Genomic DNA, 21,201 nt, shown 5'->3' on the forward strand with positions numbered 1-21,201 from the left:
CTGCAACTAACACCCAGCGCAACCAAATAAATAAATAAATATTTTTTAAAAAAGACTTGTGCATTGAAAACTACAAAACATTACTGAGATAAATTAAAGAAGACCTACATAAATAAAAAGAGTTCCTATGTTCATGGGTTAGAAGACAATATTAAATTAAGATAGCAATTCCCCCAAAACTGATCTACAAATTAAATGCAATCCCTATCAAAATTCTAATGGTCTTTTTGCAGAAATGTAAAAGTTGATTCTCAAATTCATATGGAGCTATAAGGGACCATGGATGGCCAAAACAATATTGAAAAAGAAATACAAAATAGGAGGACTCACACTTCCCTATTTTGAAACTTACTACAAAGTTACAGTAATCAAAACAATCTGGTACTGGCATAGGATAGACTCATATACCAATGGGAATAGAACTGAGAGTCCAGAAATAAACCTAAACATCTATTACCAATTGATTTTCAACAAGGGTGCCAAGACCACCCAGTGGGGAAAGAATAGTGTCTTCAACAAATGATTCCTGGACAACTGGATAAGCACATGCAAAAGAACAGAGCTGGACCCTAACCTTACTCCATATACAAAAATTAACTCATAGAGACTTCCCTGGTGGTCCAGTGGTTAAGACTCCATGCTCCCAATGCAGAGGGCCCGGGTTCGATCCCTGGTCAGGGAATTAGATCCTGCATGCCGCAACTAAAAGATCTTGCATGCCGCAATGAAGATCTTGCATGCAGCAACAAAGATCCCATGTGCCACAACTAAGACCTGGTGCAGCCAAATAAATAAATATTCTTTAAAATTAAAAAAAAATAACTCGTAATGAATCAATAACTGAAATATAAGAGCCAAAATTATAAAACTCTTAGATAAAACATAGGGGTAGATCTTCATGACATTGGACTTGGCAATGGATTCTTAATTTGATACCAAAAGCACAACTAACAAGAGAAAAAAATAGATAAATTCATCAAAAATTAAAACTTTTGTGCATCAAAGGATATTCTCAAGAACGTAAAAGATGACCTACAGAATGGGCAACATATTTGCAAGTCCCATATCTGATAAGGATATCCAGAATATATAAAGAACTCTTACAACTCAAACAATGAAAAGACAAACTACCCAAGTTAAAAATGGGCAAGGACTGGAATAGATATATCTCCAAAGAAGATATGCAAATGGCCAAGAAGCACATGAAAAGATGTTCAACATCATTTATCATCAAGGAAATGCAAATTAAAATTATAATGAGATATCTCCTCACAATCACTAGGATGGCTTTAATATAAACAACAAGCAAAAAAAAGTTAAGTAACAAGCATTGGAAAGGATGTGGAGAAATAGGAACTTGTACATTGCTGGTGAGAATACAAAATAGTGCAGTTGCTGTGGAAAATAGTTTGGTGGTTCCTCAAATAAGTTAAACATTAAATTACCATATGACCCAATAATTCCAAATGTAGGTATATACCCAAGAGAAATGAAAACTTATGTCCACCTGGAAACCTATATACAAATGTTTGTAGGAGCTATTATTCATAATAACCAAAAGGTGGAAACAAGCCAAATGTTCATCAGTGGATGAATGGATAACAAACTATGATACATGCAATGGAATATTAGTCAGTCACAAAAAATGAATAAAGTACTGATAATGCTACAACTTGGATGAACCTTGAAAATATTATGCTAAGTGAGATAAGCCAAATACAAAGGTCACATGTTGCTTGACTCCTTTTATGTGATATACACAGAATACGCAAAGTAGATTAGAGGAAACCAAGAGATGTGGGGAGCGGACAATGGGGAATGATTACTTAGTGGGTATGGAGTATTCTTATGGAGTGATGAAAAAGTTTTGTTTCGTTTTTTTGGCCTCGCCACGCAGCATGCGGGATCTTAGTTCCCCGACCAGGGATCAAACCTGCGTCCCCTGCAGTGGAAGCGTGGTCTTAACCACTGGACTGCCAGGGAAGTCCTGAAAAACTTTTGAAACTAGAGAGAGCTGGCGGTTGCACAACATTGTGAATACGCTAAATACCACTGAATTGTACATTTTAAAATGGTTAATTGTACGTTATGTGAATTTCAACTCAAAAATGTTTTTATAAAACTTTAGCAACACTTACTTTTAGATCTTGAATATTAGATTTTAGTAACCCTTAAAAACTAAGGTAACTATTAAGACTATAGATAACTATCCTTCAGCTGTATACAAAACTAAATAAGCCGATGGACATGTACGTCATGCTCCAAGGAGAACCCAAGAGACAGCCTGCATTTGGGGGTCTGTTGGTAACCTGTTAGGAGACTTTTTGTGGTCCACCAACAGACTGTGGACCGTAGTTGAGAATCACTGATCTATGTCTCCTGGGAACATGACTCAGCAGCTATGGACAGGCACGACTGTTAAAGGAAAGTGTACAGGGCATAAAGCCGAGGACTGGAGTCCTCGGTGAGGTTGAAGGGCATGGCACAAGCATGATGGCTATGCTTGTGTGAAAGGGGAAGGGGGAAGTTGGCAAGAGCACATGTTTCTGCTCAGGCTGTAAGCAGGAAGTGGCTGTTCCCACTGATGGGAGTTGCCCAGGTATGCTCCATATTTGTACATTATAGTTAAAAGTAAACCTGAAATGGAAGCCTGTCATTTACTGACTTGCCACTGAGTTTTAGTCTGGAAATGAAGTCATGGACTCAACTATTTTCCAGCCCCCCAAACCTCTGCTGCTTCTTCTGCAGCAGAATTGGAGGCAAGGTAGCAGTGAATAGATCTTTGAGCCCCTGGCGTACCTTTCCACCTCCCAGGAAGAACCTCCATGCCATATCTTACCTGGACAAGGCGTCTGTTGAGTGCACATCATGCCCCCTGGTGCAGTAATTATATAGGGTCCTGAAGTGCCGAACCAGTAATTTACACTTCCAAGTGGAATTCCTCTGGCAGCTGAGAAGACAAGTTTGGCAAAATAGGGACTCTTTAATTCTTTTAAGTCAGATGTACAGCAGCTAGCAACCAAATAATTAACAGAGTATTAACCATCACCTTACATGTGTGTCCAACAATGTCCCCAGGATACAAGATTAAAAATATACATTGCCCTTGTCCTCAACTGTATGCTTCTTGAAGGCAGTGATTGTGTATATTTGCCTGTGCTTATTGAAGGCCTAGCATAACACCCACCATGATAGGTATTCAGAAAAAATTTCCAAGTGAGAATTCTATCAAGTTGGCAAGTCCATTAAAGGCCAATGTAATGGCAGTACTAAAGAAAGCACTTCTGTTTGTCTCCCTCTGCCTCTCTCTTAAAAGGACACTTTTGATGGTATTTGAGGTCCACTTGAATAATCCAGAGTAATCCCCTCATCTCAAGATCCTTAATTATATCTGAGAAGGCTTTTTTTTTTACAAACAAGGTAACATTCACAGATTCTGAGGATTAGGACACAGATTATATCTTTGGGAGCCATTATCAGCCTGCCACACTAATTTCTGGCCTATGGCATATGACCAGAAGTAATGTACACTGCTTCCAGGCCTGACCCATGAAAACTTCCCAGGTGAGATCTTTACTCTCTTCCCCTCTCTGCTCACTACCCAAAGAGGTCTTGGAAGCCATGTGTTAACGATGGCAGAGACTCTATTACCCTGGGTCCCTGAAGGGCTATGTGGAACAGAGCCCCCTTTCACCCCTGCTGATTGGCCTTTATATAAGCAGTAATATCCATTATCTTAAGCCATTGATAATTTGGGGTTTATCTGTTTCAATAGCTAGCATTATCTTAACTAATTCACTCTGAATCTAAAGTTGTCATCTTTCCCTGTTACCCTCCCTTTCAATATTCTATTAGTATCCCCTTTCAGAATAAGTCATTATTTTATTCACTTACATGTTTGCTTATTTCTTATATGACTCTCACTAGACTGTAAGTTTAACAAAAGCAGGGACTATGTACTTATGTCTCGTTCACTGTTGTGTTCCCAATTGTCGCTCCTAGTGTTTGGCACACAATAGGTACTCAATACATGTTTGCTAAAAACTTAAATCAAAGAGCCCTGACAAAGCAACTCTGCTGAGGCGAAAGGAATCTTTCCTGGTCATATAATCAGCTCATGATGCATGATGGGTGTTTAATTCCAAAGGCCTCAAGGAAGCCCATTCACAAGACCTGACTCTTGCCAGGGGAGTAGGCATAGGCTTCCACACCTAAACCATGACATAATCAGACCCAGAGCAGTTTCAGACATTGGGCCAAGTTCATATAAGTTGCCTAAATCCTTTCCAAGTGGCTGTGCAATGGCTGAGACACTGACCTACCTTTGCAGGCCAAGAAGCAGAACTTAATGAGAGCACGAAGAGAATCCCCTGAAGTTGCCTGACCCTTATCTCATAATCCTAAAAATAAGCCCCCTCAGTACTGTGAGGCCAAAAATAAGAGTGAATTCAAGACCCAGAATGCAATTGTCCCGAGTTCCCCAGACATCTGTAGCAAAGGGGAACTGGATTTCCAAGTGTCCCCTGACCCGGATTCTTCATAGCTACACTCCCTCTGTCTGTAGGACACTCTGTTATCCAATGTCAGGCTTCCAGATGCTGTCTGCCCTCTGGACCATGAAGAGCTGCCAGTTGGGTACAGCTTGTGAACTCCTTGGCCTTTATATATTTGCACTGTATTTTTAACAGTAACTGCAACAAATTTTCTTACTCCTCAATTTTCTCTAACATCGTTCTTCATCACCCCTCTTCTCCAGCAGTTCACTGAAATCTCTTGATAATTCTGCCAAAAACCTCAAATTTCCTCATGCAATGCACATTTTTCAGTCTTCATTTTACCAAACATCTCTCCAGCAGCTGACAGATGACTACCCAGTAATGCTTGAACCTTTCTCCTCCCTTGACTTCCAGGATAATGAACTCACTTGATTCTTCTCTCACCTCTCAGTCAGCCCCTTCTCAATCTCCATTGAAGGTCACCCCTCCCTACCTATCCTTTAAATGTTGAGGACCCTTGGCATACCATCCTTAATTCACTGAATGAGCCCATCATTCACATGGCTTCAGAGATGACCGATGTGCTGCGGATTTCCAAATCAGTGTCTTGATACAGTGCATCTTTGGAGCTCCAAGCTGCATGTCTACTGCCTCTAGCAGCTTGTGTACCTCACACTTAATATGGTGCAGGGGTTAAGAGTGTAGGCTCAAAAGGACACAACATCTTTTATACAGTATTCCTGCCAAAATACATGACCTGAATATAATCATGAGGAAACAGACAAACACAAATTAAGGGATATTCTACGAAACAATAAGGCTGTATTCTTTTTAAAATGTCAGGGTCATGAAAGGCAAAAAGAAAGGCTGAGCGCAGACTAAAGGAGACCAAAGAAATAGGACAACTGAATTCAATATGTGATCTGGGATTAGATCCTGGATTGGAAAAAAAAAATGCTATTAGAATTAGGAATAGTAATGGTCAATCATTTGAATTTGAATAATCAATAGTATTGTTTCAATGTTAAATTTTCTGATTTGATAAGCACACTGAGGTTAGATGAGAGAATGCCCTTGTTCTTAGGAGATACACACTGAAATATTTAGAAATGAAGGAAATGATCTTTGTGACTTACTCCCAAATAGTTCAAACAAAAGCAGGAAAAAAAAAGAATAACATAAAGCAAACGTGGGGACTTCTCTGCTGGCGCAGTGGTTAAGAATCCGCCTGCCAACGCAGGGGACACGGGTTCGAGCCCTGGTCTGGGAAGATCCCACATGCCGCGGAGCAACTAAGCCCACGCGCCACAACTACTGAGCCCGCGCACCTAGAGCCCGTGTTCTGCAACAAGAGAAGCCACCGCAATGAGAAGCCCGTGCACCACAATGAAGTGTAGCCCCCACTCACCGCAACTAGAGAAAGCCTGCGTGCAGCACTGAAGACCCAACACAGCCAAAAATAAATAAACAAATAAATTTATTATTTTTAAAAAAGCAAATGTAGGAAAATGTTAATAATGGGTTAATCTAGATGAAGGTCCATGTGAGTTCACTGTAATATTCTTAAAACTTTCTATAGATCTTATTTTTTTTCAAAATGAAAAGTTTAAAGAGAGAGAGTATGTTTAAGGTTCAAATTCCAGCTCCACCACTTGCTAACTGTATAGCCTTGAGAAATTATATAACCATCACTGACTCAGTTTCCCTAGCTATACATTGGGGATAATGATAGAACCTACATCATAAGTTTTTGTGAGGATTAAATAAATTAACACATGTAAAGGCCTTGGAACACTGCCCAGTATATGATAAGCATTCAATAAGTGTTAGCTAGTATTAATTACTATGTCTAAAGTTGAACTCAATTCCTCTCCAATTTAGACTATCGCTTATACTCATTTTTTTTTTTTTTCGGCCATGTGGCTAGCAGGATCTTAGCTCCCTGACTAGGGATGGAACCCGGGCCAATCCTCAACCACTGAAAGCATCGAGTCCTAACCACTGGACTGCCAGGGAATTCCCTAGACTATCTCTTATACACTTGACTATGGTCTATAGCATCATGATCCAGTCAGTCTTCTAAGGTAGAAAATTCACTACATTCGTCTGTGTGTCCCCAGAACTTTGCCCATGCCTCTATTACAGCACATGCCATAAGACAGGATAATGTATCTGCATATGTCTATCTCTACTGGACTGTGTTTGTCTCAACTAGACTGGAGTTGGGAGTGGAGAAGGCAAGGGAGAAAGGGGAAGAGCATTCCAGACAGAGCAAATAGCATGAAGGCTCAGAGGTGGGAGGGCAAGGCACAAAGAAACCCAGTTGGATTGGAGTACAAAAGGTGAGAGAATGAGGGATATATAGTGAGGCTAGATTGAATTAAAATATAACATAAAAAAAAAAATAAATAAATAAATAAATAAAATATAACATAAAAAGATTATTTGTATCCTCTGGTACATCCATTAGATCAGTGCTGCAGGGCTTGATGGTACCTCTTCCCATGCTTTAGTCCCATGGAAGATGGGAATTAAACCTAAGAGAAGCAAAGGCAAAGTCAGAAAGGAGAGAAGACAAAAAGCCATGCCAGAGGAAGAAGAGCCAAGGCCACGCTACCGAAAACAAGACTACTCAGTGATACATGAGACCGGCACTTAAATGGACAAAAGACTATCAGGTATAATTAGCTGTTCAGGTGTCTGACGGTAAGCTCCCATTAGACTGCAAACTCCTTCAGGACAGGGAGGGACTAAATCTTGTGTTCCTAGCACGTAGTATGTTACTTGGCACATAGTCAGTAGGCTCAGGAAATGCCCGCTGAATACATGTGCAAATATCAACCGCCTGACCACAGAGGCCAGAAGTCTTCACTAGCTAACAGTCTTACTTCAATTACACAGGCCCCCAAACCCCAAAGTGCTTGATAATTTTATAAGCATCGCTCACCAGCAGAGGCAGCTTTCATCAGCAGCTGGGCAAATTCAATGGCACCTCCTTTTCTGAAGGATAATTTAAAAATAGCCTGTCCTTCCCAGCCACCTGGAGGAAGAAACGGCACACACTCACTAAGAGGCTGGCATGCTGTAACAGAAGGACTGCCACAAACAATAAGAGAAGCACTACCCAATGAAGCAGGGGCCACGTCTGAATCTTAAACCTTCTGGAAGCTTTTGAGAAAAAATACACTTCTGAGGGGGGACACTTACCATCCGGAGCTGCCTGAATGGTTCCTTTAATGTAGTTGGGGGCAAAGATTGGTTGTTGAATGGTGCAATTACTCATCAGACCAAATGGCATCATAAAAGAAAGCATGGGGTCATTGACTAAGTGTGAAGTCACGAAGATCACCTAAGAGAGAAAAGAAACTTTGGAAAAGGAATGCAATTTATCCATGGATTGAGACATATAAGAGCAATTCTGAAGTTAAGGCTGCTTTGGCATTCTGGCCTAATTGAGAAGCATGACTAATTTTCTTCCATCACACTTCAACATGGAAAATCTCAAAGGAGAAATGGTTTAAAATACTTTGAAAGTCAATGTTTAACCTCTCTCCATTTTAAGGAAAAATGTAGAGTTAATCAGATCAAAGTAGAAGTAGAAATTACCCGGTATGAAGTGAGAAACAATGTTCCTCTTTTTGTACCATTAAAGAGATCATATCCCACTGGTTGCTGTAGGAAGGAGAGGTCCACATCCTGACTCTGCTTCAAGACACTGCAGAAAAGACAGGGCAGACAGCACACAATTTAGAATCTATATAAAATTATACAAACAGAGCTCGTAGCATAGTTTCTAGCCTGGAGGGAGATTTTAATAAAAGTTACTTGCTGCTGCTACTGCTACTACTATTTTATTAAAATAGAAAGGAATTTAAATGATCTTATTCTCTGACAATTCACACTTATTCTTCTTCTTTATCATTGGGTTCTTTTTTTAAAAAAAATTAGTTCCCCCACTCTTTTATTAATTAATTTATTATTTTTGGCTGCGTTGGGTCTTAGTTGTGGCACTCGTTATCTTTCATTGTGGCTCACAGGCTCTTCACTAGGGCACGAGGGCTGTCTAGTTGAGGCTCATGGACTTAGTTGCCCCACAGCATGTGGGATCTTAGTTCCCCAACCAGGGATCGAACCCACCTTCACCTTCATTGGAAGGCGGATTCTTTACCGCTGGACCACCAGGGAAGTCCCATTGGGTTCTTCTTTCTTATCAAACCTAATTCTATTCTTAATGTATATTCATTAATTCTTCTACTTCTTGTGCAGTTGGTATAAAGCACTCTGTTAACGGAAATGTTTCTTGGACTCTGGTAAAGAACGTTAGGCACACGCAGAGTGCTCCCGAACGCTCTGACATGTTCCCTCTGTCTGTCATGTTCTCCCTGCACTCCTAACCTGAAAAACTTGGGCTCATCCTATTCTTACTCATAGAATCCTACTGGGTTTTTTCCCTTTCTTAGCAATTTGTATATATAAATTATAAATATATAAGTGGGTGCTACTAAATATTGAAAGAATGAGTGAATGAAAACATGAATATAGGTAATAATGCAAGAAATATATGACATACATCACATAAATGGAACAAAAATATCATGGCAGTTTGGTGGAAGGAGAGATTAGCTCTTGGTTGAAGTAATTAGGAATGACTTTACAGAAAGGTTGACATTTGAGCTGATTCTTTTTTTTTTAGGCCATGCCATGCAGCATGCAGGATCTTAGCTTCCCAACCAGGGATCCCCTGCATTGGGAGTGCAGAGTCTTAACCACTGGACCACCAGGGAAGTCCCATTGAGCCAATTCTTAAGAGATGAATAGTGTTTCAGTAGGCAGAAGTGAGGGTAGGGGAAAATCCTGATGGGGAGCAAACAGCATTAATGGAGGTATGCAGTGGAAAGAAAACTGCGTACTTGGGAGCAGCCTACCTATGTGGATTCATCAAAACAGCATGGAAGTGAGGCCGGGAGGAATAGTGAGATAAAGCTGGAATCATGCTGGGACTAGAGCTTGGAGACATCATTCAATAGGCAAGGCAGAACTGTGACTTACAGCTGTCTCAGCAGGGAAGTCACATGATCAAGGAAGTAGTGGTATGTCAGAGGGATCCATTTAAGAGTTCCTAAAAATGTTGCGATATGAGGTAATAAGAACTGGAACTAGGATGGTGGTGTATGGATAAAAAGGGCTTTTTAAGAGACTATGAAAAAATAGGATGTCAGCAAAAATGGTGGAATAAGGAACTCTAAAGGTCAGCCTAGAACTCCAGAATCTAATCAAAAGTTTATAGCAACTAGGGGAATGTTTAATCAAGAAAAAAATAGTTGAATGTCAATAAGGGAGTTCTGTGCACTTTAACTTACCCTAGTACTATCCTCCACTCCCCAGGTTGGCAACAGCCTTGACAACAACCACCCATATTCTCAGTATAGGTGCCCACTCCTGGGCGGAGGAGAACAGACCTTATTGTGGTTTGACCTGTCCAGTGGCTTCCTGGAGGACTAGCTCTAAGGGCATGTGCCTAACTCAGAACTCTCTTAGGACTTAGGCAGCTACCTAGGGCACATCTGTCAAAAACATTTCAAGGCAAATGTGTTAGAGCTGCTATCTGGGGCAAAGAATGACATTTTGGGCAAACAATAAAAAAACTGAAAAGTGAGGAAGGAAAGACTGGGAAATGAGATACTTTGAGGAATAAAGGCTTTGAAAACCTCTGACATGTTCATGGGAATCTAGAAAGCACCACACATACATTTTCAGGGCTGAGTTCATGCTCAGAAGAAACCTGAGAAGGCCCCAAAACTGTTACCTCTGGTTGACAGTGGCTCTGCTCTGCTCAAGCAGGCAGTGAAAGTTAAGACAGAGTTTTAAACTGCCTAGCTGAGTGATAAAGACAGGCTCCAACTCACACACACACACACACAGGCCATCTGCAAAGGCTGGGATTTTGTTGTTGTTGTTCCAAACATACAAGTAAACTGTCAAATCACTAGCTAGCCTCTAAATTAACATAAAAGAGGCCACACATGTCATTAGCCACACATAACAAAGAATATAGACTTTACAAAATTAGTTCAGGGGGCTTCCCTGGTAACGCAGTGGTTGAGAGTCCGCCTGCCGATGCAGGGGACACGGGTTCGTGCCCCAGTCCGGGAAGATCCCACATGCCGTGGAGCGGCTGGGGCCATGAGCCATGGCCGCTGAGCCTGCGCATCCGGAGCCTGTGCTCCACAACAGGAGAGGCCACAACAGTGAGAGGCCCGCGTACCACCAAAAAAAAAAAAAATTAGTTCAGAAAAATCACTAAACAATAACTACAATATGCAGCAACAACACCCTGTGGAAGAGGGAGAGTCTGATTTCCAGAGTTGCCACATTATAATTTTTAAAAATGTCCAGTTTTCAACAAAAGAAAAACATGAGGCATGCAAAGAAACAAGAAAGTATGGGACTTCCCTAGTGGTGCAGTGGTTAAGAATCTGCCTGCCAATGCAAGGGACGCGGGTTAGAGCCCTGGTCCGGGAAGATCCTACATGCCACAGAGCAACTAAGCCCGTGCGCCACAACTACTGAGCAGGCACTCTAGAGCCCACGAGCCACAACTACTGAAGCCCGTGAGCCACAACTACTGAAGCCCACGTGCCTAGAGCCCATGCTCCGCAACAAGAGAAGCCACTGCAATGAGAAGCCTGCACACTGCAACGAAGAGTAGCCCCTGCTCTCCTCAACTAGAGAAAGCCAGCACGCAGCAATGAAGACCTAAAGCAGCCATAAATAAATAAATAAATTTATTTATTTTAAAAAATTAATTGAAACTGCCCCTTAGGAAGCCAAGAAATTAGATTCACTAGACAAAGACTCTAAATAAACTATTTAAAATATATTCAAAAATTAAAAGAAACAACGACTTAATAACCTAAGGAAAAGGATGAAAACAATGTCTCATCATGTAGAGAATACAAAAATAAAAAGATAGAAATTATAAAAAGGAACCAAACAGAAATTCTGGAGTTGAAGACTATAATAACTGATATAAAAAGTTCAGTAGTGGGGGACTTAATGGCATATTTCAGCAGGCAGAAGAATCAGTGAACTTGAAGATAGGTCAATTGAGATGAATAGTTACTACCTGAGTAACAGAAAGAAAAAAGAATGAAGAAAAAGGAACAGAGTCTAACAGACCTGTGGAACACAATCAAACATATCAACGTATGTATTATGCGACTGGCAGAAGGAGAGGAGAGGAAAAAAGGGGGAATAAAGAATTTTTGAACAAATAATGTCCACAATTTTCCCAAATTTAATGAAATACATGAATCTACACATCCAAGCTCAACAAACTCCAAGTAGGATAAACTCAAAGAGATCCACACTGAGACACATTGCAATCAAACTGCTGAAAGCCAAATACAGAGAATCTTGAAAGCAGCAAGAGAAGAAAATTATCATGCACAAGGAATCCTCAATAAGACAAACAGCTAACTTCTCACCAGAAAATATGGAGGTAATGGGATGAAATATTCAAAGTGCTAAAAGGAAAAAAAAATTGTCAACCAAGAATTCTAAATCTGGCCAAACTATCCTTCAAAAATTAAGGAAAAATTAAAACATTACCAAGTGAACAAAAACTGACAGAGTTTATCACTACTAGATCTGAAATATAAGAAATGTTAAAGGAAGTCCTTCTGCCTGAAATAAAAAGACACTGGACAGTAAATGAAATCAACACAAAGTAATAAAAAACACTGGGAAAGATAATTACATAGGTAAATTAAAAATCAATATTAATGAATTTTGGGTTTGTTCATTTCATTTCATCCTATATGATTTAAAACACAATTGCATAAAACAATAATTATAAATCTATAATGATGAGCACACAATGTATAAAGATGTAATTTGTGACAATCACAATATAAGAGGGCAGAGATATGTAGGAGTAAAGTTTTTGCATATAATTAAAACTAAGTTGGTATTAATTTGAACTAGATTGTTATAAATTAAGATGTTAAACATAATCTGTGGGGCAACCACAAAGAAGATAAGTAAAATACATGCAGCAAAGGAAATGAAGAGAGATAAAGATGGTATACTAAGAAATATCTGTTAAACACAAAAAAGCACTCATGGAGGAATTGAGGAACAAAAATGATATAAGAAATATAGAAAACAAATAGCAAAAGAGCAGAAGTTAAATTCTTCCTTATCAATAATTACATTAAATTAAATGGATTAAAGTCTCCAATTAAAAGGCAGAGAATGGTAGAATATATTTTTTTAAAACATATTACTGCTATAGACTGTCTACAAAAACTCACTTGAGATCTAAAGACACAAATAGGTTGAAAGTAAAAGGATGGAAAAAGATACTCCATGAAACAGTAACCAAAAGAGAGCTGCAGTGGCTATACTAATATCAGAAAAACATAGACTTATTTATCTCTTGTAAAAATAAAATACAGTGTGTGTGAAAAAAAATTATTACAAGACAAAGAGGAATCTTCTATAATACTAAAAGCGTTAATCATCAAAAAGATACAACAATGATAAGCATGGATACATCTAACAAAATTCAACCAGACCTAACATATAAGGACACTCCCCCCACAAAGGTAGAACACACATTCTTCTCAAGTGCACATGGAACAGTCTCTAGGATAGACCATATGTTGGGCCACAAAACAAGTCTCACGAAATTTATGAAGACTGCAATCATACAAAATATCTTTTATGACTACAATGGAATGAAATTAGAAAACAATAACTGAAGGATATCTGACAAAGTAACAAATATATGGAAATTAAACATCACATTCTTCTTCTTTTTTTTTTTTTTTTGCAGTATGCGGGCCTCTCACTGTTGTGGCCTCTCCCGTTGCAGAGCACAGGCTCTGGACGCGCAGGCTCAGCAGCCATAGCTCACAGGCCCAGCCGCTCCGTGGCATGTGGGATCTTCCTGGACCAGGGCACGAACCCGTGTACCCTGCATCGGCAGGCGGACTCTCAACCATGAGCCACCAGGGAAGCCCTAAGCATCATATTCTTAAACAACCAATGGGTCAAAGAAGAAATCATAAGTGAAATTAGAAAATACTTCGATCTAAATGAAAGCAAAAGCATACATACCAAAATTATTTAGATGCAGCAAAAGCAGTGCTTAAGAGTGAAATTTATAGCTTTTAATGCCTACATTTTTTAAAAGAGAGATTTCATATTAATAATCTAACTTTCCACCTTAGGGAACTAGAAAAACAAAAGCAAATGAAACCCAAAGTTAGCAGTAGGGAGGAAATAATAAAGATTACAATGGAGATAAATGAAATAAAGAATAGAAAAATAGAATCAATGAAACCAAAGTTACTTCATTGTGAAGATCAACAAAATGTACCAATCTTTAGCTAAACTGACCAAGGAAAAAAGAAAATTCAAATTACTAAAACTATGGATGAAAGTGGGGATGTTGGGCTTCCCTGGTAGCGCAGTGGTTAAGAATCCACCTGCCAGGGCTTCCCTGGTGGCGCAGTGGTTGAGAGTCCGCCTGCCGATGCAGGCGACATGGGTTTGTGCCCCAGTCCAGGAGGATCCCGCATGCCGCAGAGTGGCTGGGCCCGTGGGCCATGGCCGCTGGGCCTGCGCATCCGGAGCCTGTGCTCCACAATGGGAGAGGCCACAACAGTGAGAGGCCCGCGTACCGCAAAAAAAAAAAAAAGAAAAGAAAAGAATCCACCTGCCAATGCAGGGGACATGGGTTCAAGCCCTGGTCCAGGAAGATCCCACATGCCACAGAGCAACTAAGCCTGTGCGCCACAACTACTGAGCCTGCAAGCCACACTGCTGAAGTCCACTTGCCTAGAGCCTGTGCTCTTCCACAAGAGAAGCCACTGCAATGAGAAGCCTGCACACCTCAACAAAGAGCAGCCCCCACTCGCTGCAACTAGAGAAAGCCTGCGTGCAGCAACAAAGACCCAATACACCCAAATATAAATAAATAAATAAATAACATTTTAAAAAAAGCAAGAAAGTGGGGATGTTATCACAGACCTTACAGAGATTTAAAATAAGATTATAAGAGAATATATGAACAATTGTATGGCAACAAATTAGATAACATAGATAAAATGGGTAAATTCCTAGAAAAAAACTACTGAAATTGACTAAAGGAAGAAAATTGGAATAGACCTATAACAGGTAGAGATTGAATCAGTAGTCAAAAAACTTCCAATAAGAAAAAACAGAAAAATACTCATGTAAAAAATCCTCAAAAATATACTAGTAAACTGAATATAACAACACATTAAGAGGATTATACACCATGACCAACTGGGATTTATCCCTGGAATGCAAAGTTTAAGATACGAAAGTCAATCAATAACATAAAAATAGACTACCTTATGATCCAGCAATCCCACTTCTGGGTATATATCCAAAGGAAATGAAAATAGGATAGCAAACAAGTATCTGTACTCCCATGTTCATTGAAGCACTATTCATAATAGCCAAGATATGGAAACCATGTAAGTGTCCATCAATGAATGAACAGATAAAGAAGATGTGAGATAGATAGATATGTATGGACAGAGAGAGAGAGAGAGAGAGAGCCACACAGAGAAAGACAATACTGCATGGAATCACTTATATGTGGAATCTTTAAAAAGTCAAACTCAAAGAAACAGAGAAGTAGGGTGTTGCCAGAGGCAAGGGGCCAGGGTGGGGGGCTGTGGAGAGAATAGGGACGGGTTAGGAAAAGGATCAAACTTAATATAAATTTTTTTAAAAATAGAGATTTTTTTAAGAAAATCAATCAATGTAATATACCACATTGACAAAATGACGGACAAAAAACCACATGATCATCTCAATTGATGCAGAAAAAGCATTTGACAAAATTTTACACTCTTTCATGATAAACACACTCAACAAACTAGGAATCATAGGAAACTACCCCAAAATAATAAAAGCCATTTATGAAAAGCCCACAGCTAACATCATACTCAATGGTGAGAGATGAAAGCATTTCTTCTAAGATCTGGAAAAAGGTAAGGATGCCCACTCTCACCACTTCTATGGTAAAATGATCTTCAACAAGGGTGCCATGACCACTCAATGGGGAAAGAACAGTCTCTTCAACAAATGATGTTGGAAAAACTAGATATCCACATGCAAAAGAATGAAGTTGGACCTTTAACTTACACCATCTTAAAAATTCGACTCAAAATGGATTAAAGAACCAAACATAATCTCTAACACTACAAAATTTCTGGAAGAAAACATAGGTGGAAATTTTCATGACACTGGGCTTGGCAACAATTTCTTGCATATGACACCAAAAGCACAGGCAACAAAAGCAAAAATAGACAAATGGGACTATATCAAACTTGAAAACTTTTGTGCATCAAAGGACACAATCAACAGAGTGAAATGTCAACCTATAGAATGGGGGAAAATATTTGCAAACCATAAGAGGTTAATATCCAGAATATGTAAAGAACTCCTACAACTCAACAACACCAAAAAAAACCAAACCGATTTAAAAATGGACTAAGGACTTAAATAAACATTTCTCCAAGGATGATATATAAATGGCTTAAAAATATGAAAAGATGTTCAACTTTATTAATCATCAGAGGAATGCAAATCAAAACCATGAATGAGATAGCACCTCACACCTATTAGGATGGCTACTATTGAAAAAAGAAAAGTGTTGCCTAGGATGTCGATAAATTGGAACTCTTGTGCACTCTTGGTGGGATTGTAAAATGGTGCGACAACTATGGAACAGTATGGAGTCTCCTCAAAAATTAAAAATAGAACTACTCCATAATCCAGCAATCCCACTTCTGGGTATATATCGAAAAGAATTGAAAGCAGGGTCTCAAAGAGATATTTGCACACTCACGTTCATAGCAGCACTATTCATAATAGCCAAGAGGTGGAAGCAACATAAAAGTCTATCAATGAATGAATGGAGAAACGAAATGTGTTATATGAGTAAAACGGAATATTATTCAGCCTTAAAAAGGAAGGAAATCTTGTCACATGTTACAACATGGGTGAATCTTGAGGACATTATGCTAAGTGAAATAACCCAGACAAAGACAAATACTATATGATCTCACCTACATGTGGAATCTAAAAAAAAAATTCAAATTCACAGAAGCAGAGAGTAGAACAGTGGTTATTGGGGGCTGATGGGATGGGGGAAGTGGAGAGATGTTAAGCAAGGTTACAAAATTTACAGTTAAGTAGGATGAATAAGTCTAGAGATCGAATATATAGGCATGAAGACTATATTGTACTTAATAATACTATATTGAACACTGGAAATACGCTAAGAGAGTAAAAAAATGATCATTATGTGAGATGACACGTTAATTAACTTGACTGTAGGAATCATTTCACTATGTATATTACATCAAATCACCATGTTGTATACTTAAATATATACAATTTTTATGTTTTTAGTGGCTAAGATGGTAAATTTTGTTATGTGCTTTTTACCACACAAAAAATGAACAACTTTGGGATTTCCCCGGTGGTGCAGTGGTTAAGAATCTGCCTGCCAATGCAGGGGACACGAGTTCGATCCCTGGTCCAAGAACATCCCACATGCCGTGGAGCAACTAAGCCCATGGGCCACAACTACTGAGCCCACGTGCCACAACTACTGAAGCCTGCACACATAGAGCCCGTGCTCTGCAACAAGAGAAGCCACCGCAATGAGAAGGCTGAACACTGCAACGAAGAGTAGCCCCTGCTCGCCACAACCAGAGAAAGCCCGTGAGCAGAAACAAAGACCCAACACAGCCAAAAATAAATAAATAAATACATAAATAAATATATTTATTAAAAAATTAACAATTTAGCAAAAAAATGGAGAACATTTATGAACCAAGAAAATTTACCAAATACATATAGTCAATAACCATAAGACAAAAATAATTTCACTAGCAATTAAGCTTTAAAAAAAGATATCAGTATTCAGATTCCATGATCAGACTGAGAGAGCTATCAAAGATTAACACAGGGTGTTGGCATTGGGCACTCAAAGTATTAAAAGGAATGTAATTTGATATAATTCTGTAGGGTAATTTTGCAATAAATATATTTCTGTGTATAAATATATTAAATATAAAAGATTTTTAATATTTTGACAAGATCTTTCATATTAAAAAGATATTTTTAAAATATTTTTTTAAAAGTCTGTGTCCTCTGCTCCCACAATTCCACTTTCAGGAATATATCTGAAAGAAACATTCTGACAGGTGGGCAAAGATAAATCTTTAAAAAGTTCACTGCAGCAATGTTTATAGCAAGGACAAATTAAAAGCAGACTATCTGGGACTTCCCTGGTGGCGCACTGGTTAAGAATCCGCCTGCCAATGCAGGGGGCACAGGTTCCAGCCCTGGTCTAGAAGATCCCACATGCTGTGGAACAACCAAGCCCATGCACCACAACTACTGAACCTGCATTCTACAGCCTGCGAGCCACAACTACTGAGCTTGCGTGCCACAACTACTGAAGCCCGCATGCCTAGAGCCCATGCTCCACAATAAGAGAAACCACTGCAATGAGAAGCCTGCGCACTGCAACGAAGAGTAGCCCCCACTCGCCGCAACTAGAGAAAGCCTGTGCGCAGCAACGAAGACCCAATGCAGACAAAAAAAAAAAAGAAAGAATATACCCTCCTTTTTTAAAAAAAAAAAAATCAGACTATCCCAGATATGGGCTGGAGCAAATATGTATGCATACTGGAGTACAAGACATTGAAAATAATGATGTAGGTACCGACACTGGAAAGCATCCCCAATACATTGGTAAAGGAGAAAAACAAGTTACAAAGCAGTCTGACAGGGGAAGGTGTGTATATTTCCACAGGGGAAAGTACAGAAGGATACATACCAAAATGTAAAAAGCACTGGATGTAGGAATTTGGGGTAATTTAAAATTTTTCCCAAGTTTTCTACATGGTTTTACCTGCACACATTTTTGAATATGGATTTAAAAAAAAACAAAACTCAATGTCTTCCCTTTTTACCAGTAGACTCTGGCGCGCACATTTATGACTTTTCAGCTGGGATCAGAAAAAAATCTCCACACAACACAGCCAAGCTGTGATGAATTTCTCAACTGTGTATTGTGAATAGTCCAGAGAAGTCAAAATATAACCAATCTTCTCCCTCTCAAGCTATTTCTTTAAAGTGTTTTTTATCCAGGAAGCCAGAGCACCTACAGAGACTTCTTTGCTGAGAAGAAAGAAGAGAAGCAGTCCTTTTCCTTTTAGAGGGGCAGCCAGAGTAGAGAAGTGAATGCATAGTGCCTAAGTTCAGAGCTCTCCCACATGCACTGGCCATGTGATTTTAAGCAAATTACTTCTCTTTCAGTTTTCCCACCTGTGAAACGAGGAAACTAGTACTGATCCTTATTGCAGATAGAGCAGTTATAACTATAAAGCCCTTGCACAGTGCTCGGCTATGGTTAACTATTCAAGAGCACACAAGGGACCCCACAAAGGTAATCAAAGGACCATAAAATCAGTATATGTTACAATTTTTTAAAACCATGCGTCATTCCCTGCCTCCAGCACACAAACAGAAAAGCAGACAGACAGACTCGTAGCCTGAATGAGAAGACACCCGAACACCAGATTAGAAGTGGCTTCAAGGCACAGAGCCACAGGCACACAGGTCAGCGTTCTCTAGGCCAGTGTGCACGCGGTCAGAATGGGGGGCAATCATCTCCTACTACAAAACTGAACAAACAGCAGCGGTCCTTCAGGGGCAAGGGAGAACCTACCGCCTTGACGGCGCGTATAAATCTGTCAAGAAAATATTCTGGGGAAGGAAGCATAGAAAAAAGATCTGGACATCAGCGTGTGGTACTGACTTAAATGGTCTTCCTGACAGATGCATTCAAAGCGACCTAGGTGTGCTCTGCCTCACCTGAGCACAGCCCTGGGCTTCAGAGTCTCACTGCTAGGCGAGCGCAAAGGAAAACGAGGGCAAACCGGAGCAGAGAGGAGCACCTTTAAGAAGTGCCGGGGGCTGGAGCAGGCCTCTGGAAAAATGGGGGCGGGGGATGAAGGAGGGGAGCGGGGCAGAGTCGAGGTGTTAGGTGGGGAGGTGAAAATGGGCGGCTCCGGGCTGAGCCTGACAGAGGCGAGAGAAGAGGGGCGAGCGGTGGTCACCGCTAGCACCACACAGAGCGATCGGTGCGAACCCCAAGGCCGCCATGGGAGGCAAGAGAGCGTCATTCTTCCTAGACGCGTCTTCTTCCGGTCCTGATCTTTAGAAAAAAGTAAGACCAGTCATCTCCTTGGTTGGGGCGAAGACGAGAGAGGGCTTTTCGAAGTTCTGAGAGTGAGGAGAGGCCCCTGACAGTTCGGGATCCTTCCAGAAAGATTCCAAAGACACTCATGCCTCTTCTACCTCCCAGAAGCCTGGCACCTTGTTCCCGTCACTCTACAAAGGTAGCGCACTAACAGCAGCCGCAAGCGACCCGGAGGGTCGGTGCGACTCCCCACTCCCACCACTGCACTTCCACCTTTCTTCTGAGGCAGCACGCGCCCTTCACACGTGCAACGGCCCCCGCTGCCGCCTTCCCATTCCGAACACCCGTGAGGCAGCAAGCGCCCTAGCGTCGGGGCGGAGCCACGCCCGCTGCGCACGCGGAAAAGGCGGGAAAGTCTGATGCGCTGAGAGTTTGCGAGCCGCCAGTTCCCCGTGCATCTGCTGCCTCCTCTGACAGCTCCGCAGGCTTCCTTTCACGCACCTTTCGCCGAAGGGGATGAGGGCCCAGCGACGGTTCTCGGTGTGGCTCCGGTTCACTGCCATCCTGCCCTAGGGCCGCTCCTGCCGCCCCTCAGATGGGAAGGGGCGGGGCCTGCGCCAAGCTGTTGGGTGGGGCTCTGAAGGGGAGGGCGGAGATTATGGCGTAAGGGACTGAGGCGGCTGGTCACGTGAGGGGCCTTGGTCAGAGGACCAGACGGAGTCAAGGTCGAGACAGCCCTGATGGGGAAGGGGGAGGGCCCAGGGAGTTGACTCCACCTCCGGAGCGCAGAGGAGTGAGTGATGAGTGGCCTCCTCGACGGTGATTCGCCGTCTTGGCCCCTATGTGGCTGCCCCGCTGCCCACGGGTATGAACTTGAATTGGTCCTGTTGGGAATCAAAATTAAAAGTGGAATTTTCCTACGCCCTCCCTGGCCTGAGTCAGGAAGCTGTTGCCCTTTGGAGAAAGGGTCCAGAACGATTCCTCACCTCTCCTAAGGCGAGCAGAACTTTCTTCCACCAAAGAAAGCCTGGGATCAGAGCCGATTTCTTGTGAGGCAGCATCCAGGAAAGGGTGCGTTGCTGGGTCAGGAAATCAAAGGGGGAATTTCGACCCTGTGTGAGTCTGTTCCAGCTCCAAGATGGAGAAAGCCTTTTGTCTCTGTGGTACGCATCATACCTGCCCTGCCTCCTCCAAAGGGTGACTGTGAAGATCAGGTGGGATACGTTATACCAGAATTGCTTTTAAAACTAAAATGTTGTATGTATTCTTATTTCCTTTAAACTTCACCAATAGCACCAGAGGGCTTCAAACAGAAGGATGTTAACATCTTCTGGACCACCTACCATATTTCATCAAATTTAAGATGTTGTCAGTTGTAAAATGCACTATTTTAAAGTGTAACTTGAAGGAAAAAAAGTTGCCAAATAAACGGACATCTGT

General features: G+C 40.9%; 1 protein-coding gene and 1 non-coding gene across 2 annotated transcripts in view; one reads left to right on the forward strand and one right to left on the reverse strand.

Moving 5' to 3' along the window:
* WBP2NL (WBP2 N-terminal like) overlaps positions 1 to 20,389 on the reverse strand; it is a 37,047-nt gene extending 16,658 nt beyond the window's left edge. Inside the window, exons 1-5 of the mRNA XM_033865682.2 lie at positions 20,263 to 20,389; positions 8,103 to 8,211; positions 7,704 to 7,845; positions 7,444 to 7,536; positions 2,840 to 2,950 (exon numbers count right to left, since the gene is read on the reverse strand). Of these exons, the coding sequence (XP_033721573.1) occupies positions 2,840 to 2,950; positions 7,444 to 7,536; positions 7,704 to 7,845; positions 8,103 to 8,211; positions 20,263 to 20,324 (517 nt within the window). The 5' untranslated portion in view covers positions 20,325 to 20,389. The remainder of the gene's footprint in view (positions 1 to 2,839; positions 2,951 to 7,443; positions 7,537 to 7,703; positions 7,846 to 8,102; positions 8,212 to 20,262) is intronic.
* Positions 610 to 682, forward strand: TRNAW-CCA (transfer RNA tryptophan (anticodon CCA)). The gene has a single exon. It is a non-coding gene; the product is annotated as a tRNA-Trp (tRNA).
* Positions 20,390 to 21,201: the final 812 nt, after the last annotated feature.

This window comes from Tursiops truncatus, chromosome 11, assembly GCF_011762595.2.
Source record: "Tursiops truncatus isolate mTurTru1 chromosome 11, mTurTru1.mat.Y, whole genome shotgun sequence".
NCBI classification, from domain to species: Eukaryota; Metazoa; Chordata; class Mammalia; order Artiodactyla; family Delphinidae; genus Tursiops; species Tursiops truncatus.